General features: G+C 37.3%; 1 protein-coding gene across 1 annotated transcript; it reads right to left on the bottom strand.

Moving 5' to 3' along the window:
* Positions 1–512: 512 nt before the first annotated feature.
* Positions 513–19,184, bottom strand: ppl (periplakin). The gene is given in 23 exon segments (XM_052139730.1): positions 513–1,929; positions 1,931–3,553; positions 3,663–3,755; positions 3,917–4,033; positions 4,123–4,206; positions 4,308–4,458; positions 4,652–4,845; positions 4,919–5,057; positions 5,145–5,323; positions 5,517–5,674; positions 5,773–5,876; positions 6,167–6,318; positions 6,628–6,774; positions 8,436–8,558; positions 8,664–8,759; positions 9,030–9,137; positions 10,562–10,723; positions 11,157–11,198; positions 11,317–11,436; positions 11,528–11,648; positions 12,066–12,220; positions 15,869–15,968; positions 19,000–19,184. Coding segments are annotated over 23 exon segments (5,265 nt in total). The 5' UTR covers positions 19,050–19,184; the 3' UTR covers positions 513–882.
* Between the last annotated feature and the right edge of the window lie 2,479 nt (positions 19,185–21,663).

Below are 21,663 nucleotides of genomic sequence, written 5' to 3'. Positions count from 1 at the left end.
ATGTCTCCGGCCTGCAGGTATACCTACTTGCCCTAGATGGAGGGGCACCAGAAAGTCCAACAGCTGCCCTTCTCGCACGTTATATGTTATCCAAGAACCCGATCGCAGTCGCGGAATACAATCGCCTTGCCACTCGCACAATGCTTTGAGATGTTTCCTCAAACAGATACAAGGTAACAATACTAAAAATACTGGAGGAAATAACTTGCCCCCACATTTTAATATGCACCATTTTTGCCTAAACCTGTTAAATTTCTAACCATTCTGCATTTTGATTATCAACTGCCCAGATTTGTTTTATGATTAACCTTGACCGTTATTATTTTCTGGCTCCTATAAAGATTAGTATAAATTTTATTGTTTTTTAAACATAATGCATATTCACCTTTAACATTTGTAATCAAAAATGTTATATTTATTTGGAATATGTATTTACTGGTGTTGTGAATTCACAGCCTAGAACTGGGCTCATATTTTCAAGAATAAAGTTGAAAGACAAGAACACACAGTAATCAGGTTTGTCCATATTGTATTTTAAAATCTCAAATCAAACATGAAAGTAGAATAGATTAATCTGACACAAGTGAAAAAATAACCAGAAGAAACAGATAGAGCACATATTAGATTAGATTAAAGTAAATCTGAAACAATTTCAGTAAAACAGGTTCAACGTGGCTCTTTCTAACCTTCAATGAAAACACTTTAGCAACAGTGATTGAAACATTAACCCAAATTCAGCACCATAACCAAAGGAACACCATCTTGCACTGATATAAAAATGCATTAGAAAATAAATACATTAAGAAAGAGAATACAAAATTAGATTTTAGCTGCAATCTGGGAACATAAACAGTTATGTGTAATGTTTTCTAATTAGTGGATTTATTTGCCTGTGCCGGACAGCATGACACCAAACTCTTGGATACTGATTTCTTTGTTCTGATATTGCTGCAGCTGGCGGTTTGTGATGTTTCCAGCCTTCAGAGCATCTTCAATGGAAAACTTCTTTCCTGATTTTCTGTCATGAAGAACAGAGGACTCGCCATTTGGACCCTTGACAGTGATCTCCTCCCAGTCGCATTCCTGACTTTGAAGGTTTACAAACATTTTCCATTCGATGAGCCCAAGCTTGTAAGCCTCCTCAGGCCTCATCTCCTTCCCGGTGTCTGGATCAATGACAACAATTGAACGACGGAGGTGACTTTCTCTTTGCTCGCTTTTGACCCTCATTGAGGACAGGCTCTTTTTTAGCTTCTCAATTTCTTCGTCCCTTTCAATTCTGATACGTTTAAGGTCAGACAGTTCTCTTTGCAAGGATTCCAGTCGAATTTCCATGTTCCTGCTATTCTCCACTGTACCAGACTCTGTGATGGTTCTGGTTTCTTTTGTTGTGATCTCAATTTCAGAGTGAAGCTTCCTTATCTCATTCTGTAGGCGCTGGTTCTCCTGCTGTAACCTGTTGCTTTCATCACGAATGTAGTCAAGTTCTTTGGATGATTTTGTATTGGTGAACTCCATCTCAGAAATCCTTGAGTTCACTGTGATAAGCTCTTGGTCCAGCTCACGTCTTCGCATGGTCTCTTCCTGAAGACTTCTCTTTAGCCTGTTAATCTCAATCTCTGCCTCTGGATCTTTCTCGACTTGAACCGTTTCAGTTCGCACAACCTTTTCACGAACTTCCATTCTCTCAAGTTTGTCTTGCTGCAGCAACAAGGCATTGTACTCCTTCTCCAAGAGCATACGCTTGTGCCTCTCCTCTTCAACCTGGAGACGCAAGATGGAGTGCTCTTTTTCTTGTTGAGGATCCTGCTGTAGTACAACCTTTTGCTTTACGGTAACCTTTTCTCTGTTTTCCTTGTCTCTGATCTCTAATTCATTAAGCCGGACTCTCAACCTCTGAATTTCAAGCTCAGCATCTCTGCGAGCCTCTGCGCTCACGCTCCAGTTCCTCGAGCTGAAGTTCTAGATCAGCCTTTTGACGTTGCAGCCTGAGCAGCTCTTCCTTCAAGATTTCTCTTTGTTTCTGCTCATTGTTGATATTTTGAGAGAAGGTGTCAATTTCAGACCTCAAGACTGGATCCTCCTTCACCTCCACTACTTCTTGTTGGACAATCTTTTCCCTCACCTGTGATAAGTCAATCTTCTTAAGCCTGATTCTTTCTTCATTGGAAGACCTTTCTCTCTCCAGGTCCAAGCGTTTCCTCTGCTCCTCAGCCAGTTTCCGCTTGAGAGTCTCAATCTCCTCTTTGGTATTAGGATCCTCTCTGTATTGCAGGATCTCGTTTACTACCTCTTTGGTCTGAATCTGAGGCTTAGTGTCTTTCCATCTCAGAATCTCATCTTTGAGTTGGAGTATCTCAGTCTCTGTTTTCTCTGTTAGGTGGGTTTTGTCCACAATTTCAATCCTGAGTTTCTCCAGTTCTCTTTCTGTTTCTGGGTCAGTCTTGTATTTGATGACCTCTTTGATGATTTCTTTGTATTCAATTTGTGGGCCTCTGTTTCTCAGCATTATCAATTCTTCCTGAAGGGACTTCAGCTGAAGCTCTGAATCTCTGCACCTTCTCTGTTGCTCTACAAGTTCAAATCTAAGATTTGCCACCTCTGACTCCGCCTTAGGATCAGGTCGCACAATCTCACGCAAATTCTCCTGAATGATGACCTTTGACTTCTCTTCCTCCAGGCTAGTAATCTTGCGTTGGAGGTCTGTTTTCTCTCTCATAGAAGCACTGCGCTTGGATTTTTCATCTTCATATTGTCTCCTCAGGTTCTCTACCTCTCTCTCCAATCCAATATCTTTCTCGACTTTCAACACCTCTTTGATGGTTATCTTCTCCTCAGCCATTGCCTTTTCCTTTTCAAGGCGCTTCAGTTTCTCCTGCAGGAAACGAAGCTCATCTTCGAGTTGCGTTCGGCTGTCTACTTCTTTTTGCTTTCTCTCAAGCAACAATCTATACTCGCTCTCAAGTTGAGGGTCATTTTGAACTTTAATGACTTCCTCCTCAGTAATGATCTCCTGTTCCTTTGTTTTTTCCTCTGTAAGTATAGTAACTTGCTTCTGAATCTGAATGATTTCATTTTCTCTGACTATTTTCACCCGCCTGAGTTCCTCTAGCTCTTCTCTTAGTTTCCTGATTTCTTCCTCTTGCCCCCTGTCTCTCTCAATGCGGAGTACCTCTTTGACGGTATACTGCTGAGCTCCCTCTTTCATTTCGGTGTCAATCCCACGTAGCTTAACACGGAGGGTTTCTAGTTCACTCTCCAGGACACGAGTGTTTCTGCGTTCGTCTGTGAGCTTCTGCTGGACTTTGTGAAATTCTTCTTCCAGATGGGGGTCAGCCACCTTCTTGATTAACTCTTTCTTTACAATTGTATCCTGTGGTTTTTGGCCCTCTAATATATAGATATCACTCTGGATTGTCTGAATTTCCCTTTCCATTTGTTCTCTCCGCTGGATTTCTTCCTGAAGCTGTTTTTTGATTCTCCAGGGCTCTTCTCCTGGGGCAGATGATCTCACGGTCTGGACGTCTTGTCTGATTACTGTGACCTCTGGTTGCTATAAAGAATTTTGAAATATTCAGCGAGTCATACAGCAAAGATGCAATGTTTATGCCAAAGTGTATGATTATTGGAATGCATGGCTCTTGATAATGTGTTCTACCTACCTGGTTAAGAAGACTTTGAGCAAACTCTAGGTTCTGCAGTCTCTGCTTGTTCACAGCATTCACTTCAGTGAATTTGGCCTCAATAGCAGATTCCTTTTGAATGCAACAATGTTTCAATAATCATGATGTGCTCTTATTAAAAACATAATATACTGTAAATATATTATATATATATATATATATATATATATAAAAATACAAATTACTTGATCTAGGTAACCGTATACTTTTGAAAAAAATAAAAAATAAATCACCTCTGCCTTCACTTTCAAAGCAGGAGATTGAAGTCTGCTCCTTTTGTATGTCTGGGGAACCAAGCCATCTTCAAGGTCAAGGATGGCTTTAAACTGTTCAGCTTCATTTTCATAGTCCTGAAAGCAGTGACACAAAAGAGGTCACATGTCTTTGCAACAAGATAACTGGATAATGCATTCAACGTAATACACTCAGGTTTCTCTACCTTGATTGCTTGCTGATAAAGCTGTGCATTTCTTGAAACATTGTTCAGGTCAGACTCCTTTCTTGTGATGTCGGAAAGCAGATTCTGTACATTTAATATATGGTTTTGGTAAACATATAATGGCCAATCATTTGTCTATAATAGAACTGTTATGGTTGTAATCATGAATATGGCTTAAGACTCACTCTTTGATTTTTCAGTTTTCCTTCAATCTGTTTGATATCGTCCGTTTCGCGTGCCTCATAGTTTGGTATCCGTGATAGCCAGCTGTTGAGGTTGTCATAGTCATTGTGGTAGTTGGCATAGGCCACTTTGGCTCTTTGCAGACTTTGTGATCTGTAAAATTAAAGCATTTAAAATAATTAAAAGTTAAAAAAGTGATTTAACTGATTGTGTACACTCTCAGTAGTATATAATCTATAGGAACTATAAGAATGCATTTTTATATAAAATAAACCTTAATGATAAAAAATTATTATTAAAGTTTAATTTATATGTAAAATAACATATACTTAATTTATTATCTCACCTTGCATCAATCTGTCTGTTCAAGTTGTCAAAGCGTTTGTTGAGTTTCTGAACATCTGCCTCTTGTCTCTCAATATCAGGGCAGTGTTCTTGAACTTTGGTGGCCATATTGTCACAGCTGGACTTGGCAGCTCTCAGGTTCTGCTCTGTCTCTGTGACAGTAGATCTTTTTGCCCTCAGCTCAGAAGCAATGTCCTATATAAAAGAATGGATGAGCCACAAGTGCATAAAATAAAAAAAAAATAGTGGTAGGGATAACAAATCTTACCGCCAACTCGCGCTGAGTCTTCTCCAGCGAGCTGATGTCAGATGGGGCGACTTCCTCTTTTGCCATTTTGTTTTCATAGGTGGACAGTAGAGCTTTGCCATTCTGCAAAGAGTTCTCCAGGCGACTGGAATTCTGCAGTCTACAAAAAGACAGTTTTTTTTCAGCCTAAGGTTTTAAATTAGCATAACTTTATTCCTTAATATTTACAATGGGCAATTATACATACTTCTCATCTGCACTCTTCAGCAGCAAGTCAACTTTGTTGTATTTTTTGTTAGTCTCATCCACCTTAGTGTAGAGCTGTGGTGCACTTGCACATTTGGGATTGGATCTGAGGAAAGTTTCAGCCTCCTGCACTTTTGCAGACTTTTCCAGCTCTATCTTACGAACAGTGGAACCAATATCCTGCAAAAAATATATACTGTATTAAGGCTCCTCATGCTACTACCACAGTGGAAACAGATGGTTATAACCTTTTGGAGGATGCAACATTATTTGAAACAGAATCTGAAGAAATGCACAATATTTAAAGTAACTGACATATCTAACCTGACTTAAAATAAAAAACATAAAACAACATCCATTGCAAACATTGTACCTTCATGTCTTGTAGCCTGTCAGCACTGTCCTGTACAGGACGTGTTTGCTCCAGTGGGGGGCGCACTCGAGAGTAAATGGCCTTCTCCTGCCTATCCAGATCACCAATCACTTTATCCATTCCTGCCATCAGCTGACGGCATTGCAGCTCTTGTTTATCTGTGATTGGGCAGTAAGACATAAAATGCCATCAAGTTAGTTTCTTTAGCAGTGTAACATCTTGTTTAGCTCTCAGTCCTACAATGTTAGACACTAACCTTGACTGCCTGTACTATCCTTCCTTAGTTCCCCTAGTCGAGCCTGTAATACAGATTTGCTGCTGGCCACCTTCTGTTTGATGCTTTTTTGCTGGTTTATCAGACTGCAGAAAAATTTGGAAACATTTTCATTTTAGACACAACTGACACAATTTTACTCCACTTCTTTTGACCATTGAATTTGCATGACTTTTCCAGATAATGATTTTTTATATAACATTTTATAGAAAATTCGACTCTCAATGAGATACTTCTAGCAAACAAAATATTTTCGAGCTGAGAATAACAAGAACATTTTAAATGTACTTTAGGCTTTTGAGGGACAACATTTTCATGATATTTCCCTGATACATTTCCATGACATTGGAAACCCTGGATATAGAAGAATACCCACTTTTCAGCGATGGACACAGCCTCAGGATCAGTGGGTGGGATTATAAAGCACACTCCTGGAACGCTGATGGTGCGGCCATTTGAGTCCTTCACATCCCATTTGGGCCCATTGTTCTTGAGCAGAGTGTAATTCTCTCCTCGCAAAATTGAACCCTGTGTCAAGCAAAATAAGCAAAGTAAGCCCTGTTTCAACTTCATATTGCAGGCAAAACATGAAACCTTTAAATAAATTTAAAATCTGTATTAAAACCTCTGCACACATTTCCGGAGGTTTAAACAAGATGATTCATTTGAATGAAGGGCGTCTTATGGATTTAAATACATTACATGGGGGAAATCTAAAACCCAAGCAGAGAAAGAGTTCTCTGTGCTTTCTCATGATAATAGCTGATGTTTCACTGACAGGAATGTGAGGAGCTCTAAGACGCATGTATAGTGTGAGAAGAAGCTCAGACTCTGTACCTCGTCAGTATCATATTCACACAAAGCCTCGATTGGGAGCAGTTTCTGAGGAGTCTCCCTTCGGTACTTTAGAGGTAGCACCTGCACACTGCGCTTCTGAAGAGCTTTCAGACGTTCGTCATAATGATTCATGGCTTTTGCCTGATCCTGTAGACACAAACACAAACATCCTCAGATATTGAATACAGATTTCCAATCATTATTCATTTAAAGTAGAAGTGCGTAATTTTCTCCAAATGCAAAAAAATGTCTGGTTAACAGATTTTCCGAACACCCTGTCTTCATTTGGTTGAAAAACAGATAGTCTCGCCATTGTTTCAGGGAATGTTGCTATGTCAGGCTGGTCGGAATGCTTAAACAGAGCAATGTTTTGATTCCGCAACTGGGGGGTCAACCTACAAATGTCTTACTGACAGTTGTCTCTGCATCTTAAGTTGAAATGCGAGAAAGTACTTTAAAGGTGCTCTCATTTTAAAATGAAGACTCCAGTCATGTCAGTGACCTTATAAAAGCTGTTTTCTACATGGAGCGGGTGCCCTGATGGGGGCTGCCATGTTAGAATCACATGACCAGGCGAATACTACTCGCTTAATTTCAGTAACCATCCTGTTATTTGACACTTTGACTCAGGGATTTAAATAATCCAGGCTGGCTGTGAATAGTGAATTTCTACAATGGTATATGAAACTGAAAACTACTGAGTGCACCTTTAACATTGAAAAAAAAAATTACAGACTTCACCTTTAAAATACAACATGAAACAAAAACATGTCTTAAAGGGGTCATGACATGGGTTTTTTTTATTGTATTATTATGTTCCCTTAGGTGCAATTATAGTATTAATATATTTTTTTTTAAGAAAAACTTTTAAAATCTAGTGATTTATGACCTTTTCCCACCCTGTTTCTCATCCTCTGATTCAAACAGTCTGTTTTGGGGGCGTTTTCCATTTAAGACTTCAGTGTTAACGCCCACTGTTATGATTGGCTAACGTCAGTGCCTATGTATCAATTATTGACGCTCCCAGCCAGAACAATATGCAAGTAAACTAAGTAAAAACACTGTGATTATTCATAATGAATGAAATTGCACTTTAAAAAGTAGTTTAAAGTTTAAAATAGATTACTTACAGTTTGCGTCGTCGTTGTTCCCAGAATAGTCGGCACGGACTTATCTTTGAGCAACAGTTTTCTGGCAAAGCCAGCATCATATTGAGATTTGTTCTCAAAACAGTCATCCTTAAAATGTACAGAACAAACGCTTAAGTTAACACTGCCGTGACTGGGACGTCCGCAAAAAATAAACTGCATCCATTTTTCCCTGACGTCTGGATCGTTCGGCAGCTTATTCAGAGGTTTTGTTTGACCACAGCCAGGAACAGCACATCTGTGTGGCATCGTAATTTTCCTGTGCACAAGTAGTCTCTGTCAGAGCTCGCTGTCCATCGACTGAACACTTGTGAGGCGCACGGCGATACTGAAATGAGCGTAGCTGTCTTGCGCTTAAATCGTAGTTATCTTGTGCTGGAGGCGGTCATATGCAAACGCTGTTACGTCACTTCTAACCGTCACGTCACTTCTAACCATGAATCCAGAACGAGCTGTATTTTGAGCTTGATTAAATAAATGATTCGTTTAGAATGGGGAGGACGTCTTAAAATATTAAACTTGCAGGACGTTTTAATGATACAAAGACCTCTTATATACCAAAAGATCAAGGCAAATTTGGTTTCTCATGTCATGACCCCTTTAAATATTCTAGAGTATGTGATAAATGCAATAGACACAAAAATTGAACAATATATTTACATCCAGGTCAGCAATCAAGCCTTCCATCTGGTACATGTCTTTAAACTCAGGATTATACTTCTGGTTGATCTCGGTCTCCAGGCGCTTCAGCACATCATTAATGTCTCTTGCATCCTTTTGAAACTGTAAAGATAATAAAATAAAAAAGCACAAATGAACAAAACTGAAAGCAGACATGAGACAGTATGGAACAGTAGATATTTTTTTCTCTGTTTCTAACAGACTTACTTTGTGATAGTCATCCATGTTCTTGAGGTGATTCTCCTCACAAATAAGCAAGTTGAGATATTCCTTCCAATCTGCATGGACAGCATCCATGTGTGCCTAAAAATCAGACTTGTTTAGGAAAAAGCAAATAAGCCTATGCCACAGACATCAAATTAGGATGAAGTAGATGGGATGCACTTGTACTTTGCACTTGTAGAATTCAACTTTTATAAGTATATAAATATAAAACTAGTTTAAAAAAAACAATATAATAACAGTACTTTGTTAAATGGAATAATAATAATTTTCTTTATAATTGTATCACCCTCGGTCTCTTGCAGTTACTGTTATGTTGAAAGTTTTATAATAAATGTCTTAGAGTAGTACCCCAATGACATTTTTTCCCGGGTGGTTCTGCTCAACAAGTTCTTCTCCGTCTTCATTCAGCTGGGTGATGGTTTTCTCCTTTGACTCCAGACACTTGCTGATGAAGTTCTGTTGTCAAGTACATAACAGCATGTTAAAATTAATGGGTAGTTGATGCATTACATGTCCATAAATTATTTTATTTTTTTACTCAATATCAAGATTCTAGATTAGAATTCTAGGTTATTTTTTATAAATGCACATAAGAAGGTGCTGCACAGTGTTTTACCATTTTAACCAACTTCTTCCTTCACTAGTTCATTTTGAAAGATTCTGCAGTGTGACAAATTAGAGCTGAATGGTGTAACTTTTCCAGTGTTAAAATACTTTCTCCTATCCCAGCTTAATATGCAGAGACAAACTATAAACACTGTGTCTCTGTGGTACTATAACAATTCCTCTGATTGTTTTGAGTGACACAACAACGACAATGGGCGGAGATGTCAGTTTGTTTAATCAACAGCAGATGGGGGGCGTATTTGGAAAGCTAATTTTAAACAATATATATTTTTGTTATTCCATTCGGTGGTGCAGAAAGTACACACTTCAGCTTTAATTTTAAAAAGTACAAATATTCCATGTATTGGATATCTCATTACAAGAATAGTTCACACAAAATGTTTTATTCTCTCATCATTTACTCACCCTCATGCCATCCCAGATGTGTATGACTTTCTTTATTATGCGAAACATAAACGAAGATTTTTAGAAGAATATATCAGCTCTGTTGGTCCATAAAATTCTTTAAAGCTCCAAAACACACATAAAGGCAGAGTAAAAGTAATCCATACGACTCCAGTGTGTAAATCGATATCTTCAGAAGTGATCAATATTTAAGACTTTTTTTTACTATAAATTCTCCTCCTGACCAGTAGGTGGCGATATGTACAAGGAATGCAAAAAGCAAAAAAAAAAGAAGAAAAAAGGAAGATTGTGAAAGTGGATATTTTTAGTAAAGAAAGACTTAAATATTGATCTGTTTCTCATCCACACCTATCATAATGCTTCTGAAGATATGGATTTAACAACTGCAGTTTTATGGATTACTTTAATGCTCCCATCATATGCTTTTTGGAGCGTCAAAGTTCTGGCCACCATTCACTTGCATTGTATGGACCTACATGGCTGAGATATTCTCCTATTAGCCTTTGTTTGTATTCAGCAGAAGAAATAGTCATACACATCTGAATGCATGAGGGTGAGTAAATGATGAGAGAATTTTCATTTTGGGGTGAACTGTCCCTTTAATTGATGTGGAGTTTAGCATTTCACACCGCAACACGTCAACTTCCAGTAAAATCAACAAGTATTTCATTTCAACAACAGTATTTAATGTGGGAAGCTTGAATCATGAAAGCATATTTGAAAATAATACCTCACTACAAGTTGTAAAAGACAGTGCATGTAATCTGCCAGAGACTTATTGCCATCTTGAATTATGGCTCATGTATGTATAACCTATCATTCAATAGATGTTCAGTCCTGAGCTTTACCTCATACTGCCTCTTTCGGGCTGGATAGTCCAGGTTGTTATCACTCCAGTCATATGTGATGCGCTCCTCAGCTTGCTGGTCCATCCAGTAGAGCTCGTTGGTGCAGCGCTGCATGTAGTCCCTCAGACTGAGCAGGTTCTTCTGACGAGCAGTGGAGGTTTCCTAAGAGAGACAAATAACAGAGGACTACATTAACTTAATGAAGCTAACACAAGTAGTGGTACACAATACAGAACCCTCTGGTAAATTAACACTGTGCTAAACGATGCAACAAGAACTGACATATGAACCCTGTTCTTTTACTATAACTGCTATATGAGTGTTACTAAGTGAGAACTGAGACTTTAAAAGGCAAGGTTGATTTTACTGGATACAGAAATGTACAATATGAAGATATTGACAGCATCTTAAATGGATTTACATATGTTCAGCTTTAGAGATCCTTTGGGTTTCAAAGAATCGTAAGTTATTGAAAATATACAAACATTCAAAAAGTTTGTGTGAAATAACCAAACTTTGCATACAAATTCAAATGAGCTCACATTGTCAGTGCATATCTAAGGTGCAAATTAAAGACAGAAAAATTCAGTCTCACCAGTAGCCTGTTGTACCTCGCCTGCTGGCCATCCAAACTGTCCTGTTATGCAAGTTAAGCAGATGAGTCACACATGTGTCACATTTGAGAGTCAGTCCAATGACTGGTCAAAAGCATCAAACATTCTACTTCTTGCAGCAACCGTGAGAAACAAACTTACCCTGTCTCCAGTGATATACGGAGCTAATGCCTCCACTTCACTGTGGAAAATATTGTGCTGTTCCACTTCATTTTCGACGGTGGGCAGATCTTGTCCGAATCCTCTGTTGTTAAGGGTTGCCTGCATCAGAAAACATTTGCACATGAATCATCACTTTTAAACCATGTATGCAAGTGAAAGATTCAAGAGAGAGGACTAATAAGTTACACACCTGTTTCTCATTGATCATCTTTCCCCAATTGACGGTGGGAGCCTGTTCCGATCTTGTAATGTTGTAAATGCGATCATGTTCCTCACGGAGCTTCATCACACGCACTCGCAGCTGTTTCATACTGTTCCAGAAAAGACAAAAACATTAGCATTCTGCATCCCCGTATTCAGAGGAACATCATATTTAAATTAATTGTTTTTTTATATTTTTGTCATTGGCATGGCATCAAATTCTGCTTGCATGGAATATAACAGAAAGATTCTGTTGGTAAATATTAAAAGTGGATATAGCCAGTCAAGAATGAGCAGTCCCACACTAATCTGTGTGTGCAGAGCTCGGCAGAGTTTGAACATGCTTCATTCACAATCCCCTACACATTGCAAGTGAGTTTATTAAATATTTCAGCTAATTTTATTATTATTTTGGCTAACAATATGACTGTACTACTTTCAACTATGCATTCCCCCCACAATTAGCACAGAAAACGTTAAGAAGTCTGCAGATTCCATCTGGACCTGGGTATACGGCATGTACTCACTCCTTCTCAATCATCTCAGCCTGAGGGTGCTTCAAATAGGTGGCCTGCACTGCATCCTCATCCAGACTACTCAATAGCTCCAGTGAGTTCAGGATCCTTTTGTTGGTGTCATCCTGGTACAGCGGCTGCTTGCCCTCATTGATTTTCCTGATATCCTAGAAACATCAAAGATTATTGAAATTAACCCTCAATTTAATAGCTCAAAAATATTATTAACATTGAAGTATCAGATTGAGAACTGATTATAAACTAAATGCAAACGTGATAACATGCTTCAACTCAATTATTATACAAATGTTCCTAGGTATAAAATAGGAATAAATGCAATTATTTTTTACAGGCTAATATTCTCTGGTTGGTGTCCACAGCACTAAACTCCCGCCTATCGTTTATTTTGTTTTCTTTTATTGTATTTTTAATAATTAGTTTTTGCAGAAACAATGTTACTACAATGTATACTAGTCACATTTCTGAAAAATGCATGCTTACTTTGTGATAAAGTTAAAGCTTCAATAATATCTGCCTACTGGGTTTTTAATAGGTCAGAGGAATACATTTACAGCACTTGAAGGGATTTAGATATTAGTTGCATTACATCTTTACACCCAATGATGTAATGACTAGGGCGATTTGAGCAGTCTTGTATTCGAGTACTCTAACATAAGAGTAATCGATTATTTGGAAATTAAGTTCAACCGTCAACCTTTGAACCTGTTTTCCTTATTAAAAATGAGCACTGTGCATAAACGAAAACATCTAGCAAAAAAAAAACAAAAAAACATTTGCACTTACACATAAGTCTTCTGAAGTGATACAATCACTTTAAATAATTACAGAATTTTCTTTTAGGGTGAATTATTGTTTAACAATGTCATGCATCCACAGCGCTAACTAGGGTTGCAGCGGTATACCGGTTTCACGGTATACCACGGTTTGAAAATTGACGGTTATCATAACATGTACATTTTCTTATCTACGGTATTGAGAAATAAATGCAACCGGACGGAGATTCTCACATGCGCGTGCACATCTACTTTATTCCTTGTCTGCCTGTCAGACTCGTCAACTTGTTACGCACACACACGCACGGAGAAAATGTCTGAGAGAAGCGAGGCGAGGGGGTTTGACATGAGTTTGTGTGTGAGTTAAAGCAGTGTTTCTCAACTGGTCTATTCGGACTGGGTCACGGACAGCAGGGAAAGAGCAATGCCATGGTTCTCCCATTGAAGATATTTCGGCGGCCGCCCATGTGATAGACTATTTAGGACTGCCGACGTAGATTTAATGATAATCTTGCAAACAGCTAAAGAAGACATGGGCAACATACGGCCTGCAGGCTGGATCAGGCCCTCCACATGGTTTATCGGAAAATCTTTTTTATTTTTCATTGGACATTTCAGTTAATTTGCATTGGGACGTAACGCCTCTCCACAAGCGTTTAACATGCTTGCCATAACTGGCCAGATAACAGACGAAACTCCCCCAGTTTGAGATTTATACTTGCGCAAATTGGAAATATTCTGCCTAATGTAATACTTATTTTGTGCAATCTGGCAACCATGCACGTCTCGCTTTCTCCTTTGAACAAACTTAGCGATATGTAGTGCAATATTCTGTTCAAGGAAACGTGTTATACGGCTACTGTGTGTCCATTCTTGAGGCTGATGGTGATGTTTGCTACTAATTTTGCAGGTAACACTTCTCAGTGATTAAATTAAATATACAAGTAACCTCAGCATCATTGACACATGGAGGGGTAATCATTGACATGCGAGCAAAAGCAAGAAAGAGACGAATATATAAATGTATTTTTTATTTGTGCAATTTAGAAACGTTGAAGTCCCTTCTCACCTGTATGTTAATCTAACTCTTGCAGTAATCATTTATCATAGTCATTCAGTTGTGTGCTGAAAGTCAATCCATCATGACCCTTTTAGCATGTAAACGGGTAAAGTTTAAGAAAAAAATAAGTAAACTCCCCACTTTTCGACAAACATTAAAAGTTCTATAAATTTCTTTTTTTATTATTATTAAAACGGAATAATAAATTAACAGGGAAGTAGAGATGGCAAAATAAATTCATATTCTCCACCTTTATTCAGTTTTTTAATGCCTGATAGAAAAGTATCTAACTTTGTAGGGCAATACAATACTTTAGGCAATTGCAGTATAGTCCCATTAGTCAGATACACTTCAGAAAATTTAGTACACTACTATTTATGGGCTTAAAAGATACAAAAACCAAATCAATGCAGAACATTTTATCTCAAAAGCAATACAATGTGCCCACCCCCCCCAAATAACAAACAACAAAATAGTTAAAAATATTAATAATTTCACACCATCACCTTTACAAATTTGTTTCAGGATTTTACATGAGTAAAAGAAACTGTTATATTTTGACAAAATGTTTCAGTTTCATATGAAATAATCTAAAAGGTAGAATCTATTAGACCTCATTTTCTATCAACAGTGGCAGTTTTTGTTAAAGTTTCAAGATGTGTTTCAGCTAGTGTTTATTTTTCATAAATACATTAATTTATTATTATTATCACTGTTATTTAAGACTAGCACACTGACCTAACCATGGTAATGAGGAGCCTTTCCTTCTGTGTAATATGTGTATAAATATTTAATATTAGGTAACAAATGGGATAATAATGGGCTCATATAAGTAAATATGCTCTTCAATTTTTAAAAGGGGGAGAGACAACTTCCTGTAGATTTTGTTGTTGACATCATCAACAAAAATAATGACACTTGATGCATGTCCTTGTACTGGGAAACCGTGAACAAAACTATACAACATAAAAGGAAATGCAACCCAGGATACATTAAATACAGGTTATGTTTAATCTATGGCAGGTCGACACTTGATTTCCAATGTAAAATCTGTCCTGAAGCAAAACCAGTTGAGAAGCACTGAGATAAAGGTACAGACAAGAGCAGTCTGGCCTCGCTGTCGTGCACCTACAGTATATGTTAACTGTTAATAATCATAGGACATTACTTTAAATGCTCACACAGCTGATGTTATTTTTCATTTAGTAGTTCATTTAACATGCTATGATAACATGTAAACTAACATGCTTTAGTTATATAACATGTTATAGTTACATGATATTTTTTATAATGTTTATAATTCTGTTTGCTTTCTTATTTTTCTAATTATTTATTTTCAAAAGGGAGACTTTTTTTACACATATGTACCAAGAGTGTACACCGCATCATTCTTAAAAGTGTAACACATACTTCAATAAAATAAATGGTTTCAAGTTACAATTATAATAAATTGTTTGCTCAAAAAATAAATAAATAAATAATATAACCCTTCTGTTTTCACTAATAATAGTAATTGTGTAAGACCTTATACCGTGAAACCGTGATATTTTCTGAGACAGTTATCATACTGAAAATCTCATACCGTTGCAACCCTGGCGCCAACCAATGCATTAAGTTGAGAGGAGTCGTTTCATTGTTGCCCACGGCACTTAGAAAAATCGAATTGCAATATTCAAGTAGTGTTTTTACTATTTGAATATTTGAAGCTGAACAAACACTCGATTAATCGTTACTCGTGCACATCCTTAATGACAATACACATCAAATTTTTCCTTCAAATTCTTTCAATCCAAACTCTGGGATCCCAAACATAAAATCAATAAAGTCAGTCTCAACAGAACATGGTGGGTAAAGAACTGTTAAGCAACAATAGTTCAACTGTTATGCAACAATAGTGAAGAGACAGCAAGAGTAGTCTCTGGCTTTGATTTGTAATCCACAGAAGCTTGTGCTGTACTTACCTTGTTGAGATTTTGTTCCGTCTCAACGATGTTCTTCTCCACCTTGTCGGCATTCTTCTGCAACTTGTCAATCAGGACAGCTAGATCAACTTCAGTTGGTCTGAGGTGAAAAAGAAATGGTCAAGTTGTATTTTTGGAGGGAGCATTTAATATAGTCTCAGTGATATAAATGAACATGATACAGAAGGTATTTTGTCAAAATAGAGACTCTACTGTTACATATGTATTAGGCTGTTATGTTACATCTCTGAATCAAGGACAAAGCATCTCCAATACTAATATACATATGTGGCAAGCTTGACTGAGATGCTCTGAAAATAAATACAGGACTTGCACAAATATATCTGAAAAAAATGGTATTTATTTTCCTTCCAGATCATCTGACACAGAATTCACAGAATGAAAAATGCAGTTATGCTCGTTAACATTTATGTCTTTGATAGTTTTTATGCCACTCATCGAATTCTATTGAAGTGCTTTTTACAGTGTATGTTAGACATGACTGAACTTGATGAGGAAAAAAACCTGCACATCCTGGCATGTAATTGCCTCAAGGCTAAGTCCTATTTATTTTAACGCTCAATAGCATGAATCATTAGGCTAACAATGGAGTTAGAACATGTTAATGGTAGTTATAAATAATGTATGTACCATTGTCTGAACACACAGTAAATTGATAAAGCCATGTAATGAAAGAGGATAAAAACAATCAAAAACAACAGTAGAAATGTCTGCTCTTCATTGGCTTACAAGTTATGAGTGATATATGTAAATGAGGGTGATAATTACACTGAGAAAGTCATTTTAATGAGGGCGTTTGAAACCCAAACAAGTATAACAGGTTTCACTACAAATGTATCCTTTTGTAAGAAGATTAAAAAGACTTATCTACATGTCTGTAGAGATCTAAAGACATCTTTACTACAACACACAAGCAGAGAAGGACTGTTGTTAAAGCATGAGATTGTAAAGTAAATAAAAACAATTATTAAAGTAAAACTGAAAATCAAAGGAATAAAGCTGCAAAGTGGTCTGTGTGTCAATATAAAGTTATTGATCTTTTTGCCTTTCTGAGTCACTTTTTGCTTGTTTCTCTCTTCCTTGCTAGAGGTCTTGCCTTGTCCAACTCCAAAATAAATATAAAATCCATTGTGAAATCTTAACAACTTAAAGAACAGTGCTTTACTAAGGTGGCGTCCATTTGTTTCTCAAAGCAAACACACCGCCCATATTTCGGTGTGCCATGCCTTGTTTCTGTCAAAAGCACTGTAGGCAGACAAGTCACAAAACTTGGCACATTTGACACTAAGTGACCCATTGAGTATTACACAGCTGAAGAACGCTCAAAGATGACCTAAACTGAAAACTACGTGTTTAGGCAAAGATCTTTTTTCTGTACATCTGTAACCAATAAAACTATTTCAACAGAACTGAAAACATATTCCTAGAGTAAAATCCTCTGTGGTTGCTGTGAACTTCTCTCTACTGCTTTAAGTAATATCAGTGCCCAATATCCTAGCCATTAACAAATATATTACAGCTAAAACATAGGAGAAGGCTAAATCTCTCAAATCACCAGCAAATTATGCTTGCTTGAACTTGAACATCTGTCACATCTACCACAAACCATCAGACTTCTTAAAAAAAAAAAAATTATTAAGTGAACTCTGTCCTGTTAATTCCACAGTTAGAGTAGGCCTACTTTAAAATGTATTACTATAAAGAGAATACAAATGAAATATTTTCAGATAAACCTCTCCACACCACTCAACACAGCATACTAAGGACAAGACACATTTTTAAATCTGACTGAATGTTCCCTGTTAGTCTCACCTTGGAATATTTGACACTGTTTAAATGGAGTGTGTCTGATCTAAAAGGTTAGTAGTATGAAGGTTATCTACTTGTTTATTTCAAAGGATGAGGGTTGACAGCAGTAGTCTAGCATGCCTTCCCATTCGCTGTCATCATTCTACTTTAGGCGCAGTGTGAATTTAAAGGGATAGCTCACCCAAAAATTAAAATCATCTCATCATTTACTCACCCTCATGCCATCCCAGATGTGTAAGACTTATGTATGACCAGATATGGCTAAACACAAATGAAGATTTTTTTGAAAAATATCTCAGCTCTGTAGGTCCATACAATGCAAGTGAAGGGTGACCCAAACTTTAAAGCTTTGAAAACATATAGGCAACATACAATTAATCCATAAATCTCCAGTGCCTTAATCCATGTCTTCTGAAGCAATCCAATAATTTTTGGTGAGAACATACAAAAATATAACAACATTTTCACTATAAATCTAGATCATGCGATTCATGATGCATGCGCCATATAGCACTCTGTGCATGCATCATGAACTAGGAAGTGTAATCGAGCTTGAAATCGTGATTGTGCCTAGAGTTTACAATAAGATGTACAGTGAAAAAGGAGTAACATTTTGGTCTGTTCTCACACAAACAAAAAAAAACAAAAAAAAAAAAACAGCTGGATCGCTTCAGAAGACATGGTTTAAACCACTGGAGTCTGATGGATGACTTTAATGCTGTCTTTATGTACTTTTTGGAGCTTCAGAAGTTTCGTCACCCTTCACTTGTATTGTATGGACCTACAGAGCTGAGATATTCTTCTAAAAATCTTCGTTAGTGTTCTGTAGAAGAAAGAAAGTCATACATCTGGAATGGCATGAGCACGTTTGGGTGAACTATCCCTTTAACAAGAAACGCGTCTCAAAATACCGGCGTTCTGTTCTGTTCATTGTTCTGCGTCTGACCTTTTTAGCGCAAGAACGATTTCGGTATGAACGGCCCCTATAAACATACAGAAAAAAATTATATCAAGCCAAGCAAAGTGTATCGAAGCAATAAGAGAAAAGTTATCCAACCTGTTACAGCGCCTGAACTTTCCGCCACACCCTTTTACTTACAAGATCCTCAAGGCAAATAGGCATAAAACACATGCGAAATTTAGTCCAAAAACAGTTCTTTAAAATATATACAATATTCACAGTACTCTATGACCAGTGTAACGTGGATATATGCCAAAGGATCATGAAACGACACCGAAACACACAAAATAGCACCACATTTCGGACGCACACAATGATGAAATATTCAGATGTCACCAACCTTTTCTCAATGATCTTCACGGTGCTCTTGGCGGTCTTTTTTCTGAACATTTTGACAGTCGCGGAGATTCTCCAACACCCGTCTGCAAAGATGGCACAGTAAGGACTCCGCTCTGATGTCTTTCGTTCAACAAACTTGTTGAAGTTTCTCACAGGACAGGTACACCTCACATACAACGCCCACAATGACAGAACGACTGGTTGTGGCTACCCTCCCACAAACAAATACTTGCTCTGTCCGTCAAAAGTCGTCATGTTTTAAAACATCAACCCAAGTTAAAGAACGGGCTGGTGTCCGCCCCTTTCTGTAAAACATACCTGCAGCATAACAAAACAGAGGCGTTGACCCTTTTTCTTCTGTGTAATTTCATGCAGTGCTATTCTAGCCTGTACACCTTTCAAAGCAGACTTTACCTGAACAATAGGCAATGTTTAATTAAGAAATGTCAAATTATAATACATTTTTGCGTCAATATCAAGAATCCTTTGACAATCATTTGATAATCAGGCAATAATTATACATTTAAGACACTTTCTTTTATTAATAATGGCTTTTTATGTAAACAAAACATGAACATATGCAGGGCAGGGCAGTACAAAAGCAGCTTGTATTGTTTGTTGATGCCTTTTGGCAGCCATGGTACTGTAGGCTGACATAAATAATCCTGTACTCATTTTGCTAATGTGTCAACTCAACAGAGAGTTTACATAACCAGTCCAGCCTTTGTTTGGGATGAAGATACTTTGGGTGAATTCCATTCGAAATAGATCATCCCTATCCCCTACTCACTACGTAGGACAGATCTCTTGATGTGGGCACTCTGAATGGAGCATGATATTACAGTTTGAATGTAGCTGTCACAAAAGTCTTGTGACAGGGCCCTTTGTGAAAAAATTATCGAAGTGCCCATCAAGGGCGCAAAAATGCAGTTTGAAAAACGCCCTTTGTGAGACTCATAAAGAGTTTTAAAAGCCAAATTTGTTTCTAAAAAGCATGTTGTACCCCATGCCATCATATATCTTTTAGCAGACTGATGCTTATGTCCAGGACAAAAGTTTATTATTATTTGTAATACATATATTGTAATGGTTTTAAAATGCATCAACTGTATCTGTAGATCACAATGTGGCCGCATGCAGAGAGCAACTGGGAAAGGCCGAAAGGAGAGCCCTCTCAACGCCATCAGAGGAAAAGTCATGAGTACCGGATTTTGTTGGATGACAGAAACAGTGAGTCACCAGGAGGTGTGTGTATGTGTTTATTTGTGTGTGTTCCAGTGTCTGTTTTTGAATGGAAGCAGATGGATACTCAACAGCAATTCCGGTTTGATTATCTCCATGTGGTAAAATCAGAATAGAAACAGTTTTTACTGCATGCCTCATATAATTAAGAAGGCCTTTTTTTCAAAGATCAATTAAAAAGGTGTCATATGAAGACTGTACTGTAGTGCAATCATATGCTAAATAAAATAAGATAAAATAGGATAGGTGTCTTCTAGCTTCAGCCATGGGCAGTGTCAGTGATCTGCACTAACCGCAAACCAAATTAAAATCAAAATATATGAATACATTATTCAAATCATATGCCGTCCTCTCACCATGCATGAGTATTCTCAGACTCAGAGAAGCTTAGAACATTGATAAAAAAAACAGCTTGAAGTAGGGAAGCAAGATATATCGGCACTATATCGGTTACCGTCCAATATTAATACATTTTTATTTATTGGTATTGGTCGATACTGATACATATATTGGTGCATTACAAATGCACACATTTTGGGGCAGTGGTGGCTCAGTGGTTGAGGCTCAGAGTTACTGACCAGAAGGTTGGGGGTTCAAGCCCCAGCACCACCAAGATGCCACTGTTGGGCCCTTGAGTAAGGCACTTAACTCCAGGTTGCTCTGGGGGGATTGTCCCTGTAATAAGTGCACTGTAAGTCGCTTTGGATAAAAGCATCTGCCAAATGCATAAATGTATATCAGCTGATATTGGATATTTTGACAAAAAACAGCTCTTTTAAGTATAGGAACTAGATTGGTTATCGGCCGATAGTAATATATATCTTTTTATTGGTATTAGTTGGTTTTGATACTTATCAGCCGATATTCGATATTTTGACAGAAGGTTGGAGAGGAGTAAATCACACAGGAACACAGTCCATTTCAGGGGCTTAAAAATTAACTTTGTCATTTAGCCAAATGTCCCCAACAGCATTTGCATTCAACACCTCCTATATTACAATAAATTCAGATGCTTAATAAGTGTGAATTGGTTTCCTCTTACATATAGATCTTTTAATTTTACATCACTTTCAATGGCCCACAGAGTTTATGTTTGGCAAGATTTGTTTAAAACAGCTCTTTTAAGTATAGGAAGCACGAAATATCTGCACTATATCAGTAATTGGTCGAAATGAACCATTTTACATGTACTGGTATTGGTCGATATTGATACTTAGCTGATACTGGATATTTAATTGTGAAATTAGACAAAAAAGTTTATGTTTTGACAACGTAGTATATTGGTGCATTACAAATGCACATGTTTTATCAGTGAAACAAATATGCTTGTTGTTGTGTTCTACTCGTATAGACTCTTTCCAACAATATATTATGATCAAATTTCATAAATTAATAAACAGAAAACTTTTAACAGTAAATAAAG

The sequence above is a fragment of the Xyrauchen texanus genome, chromosome 12 (genome assembly GCF_025860055.1).
Source record: "Xyrauchen texanus isolate HMW12.3.18 chromosome 12, RBS_HiC_50CHRs, whole genome shotgun sequence".
Lineage (NCBI taxonomy): Eukaryota > Metazoa > Chordata > Actinopteri > Cypriniformes > Catostomidae > Xyrauchen > Xyrauchen texanus.
Note: the sequence above shows the minus strand (reverse complement) of the source record. Positions and strands in the feature narration are given on the sequence as shown.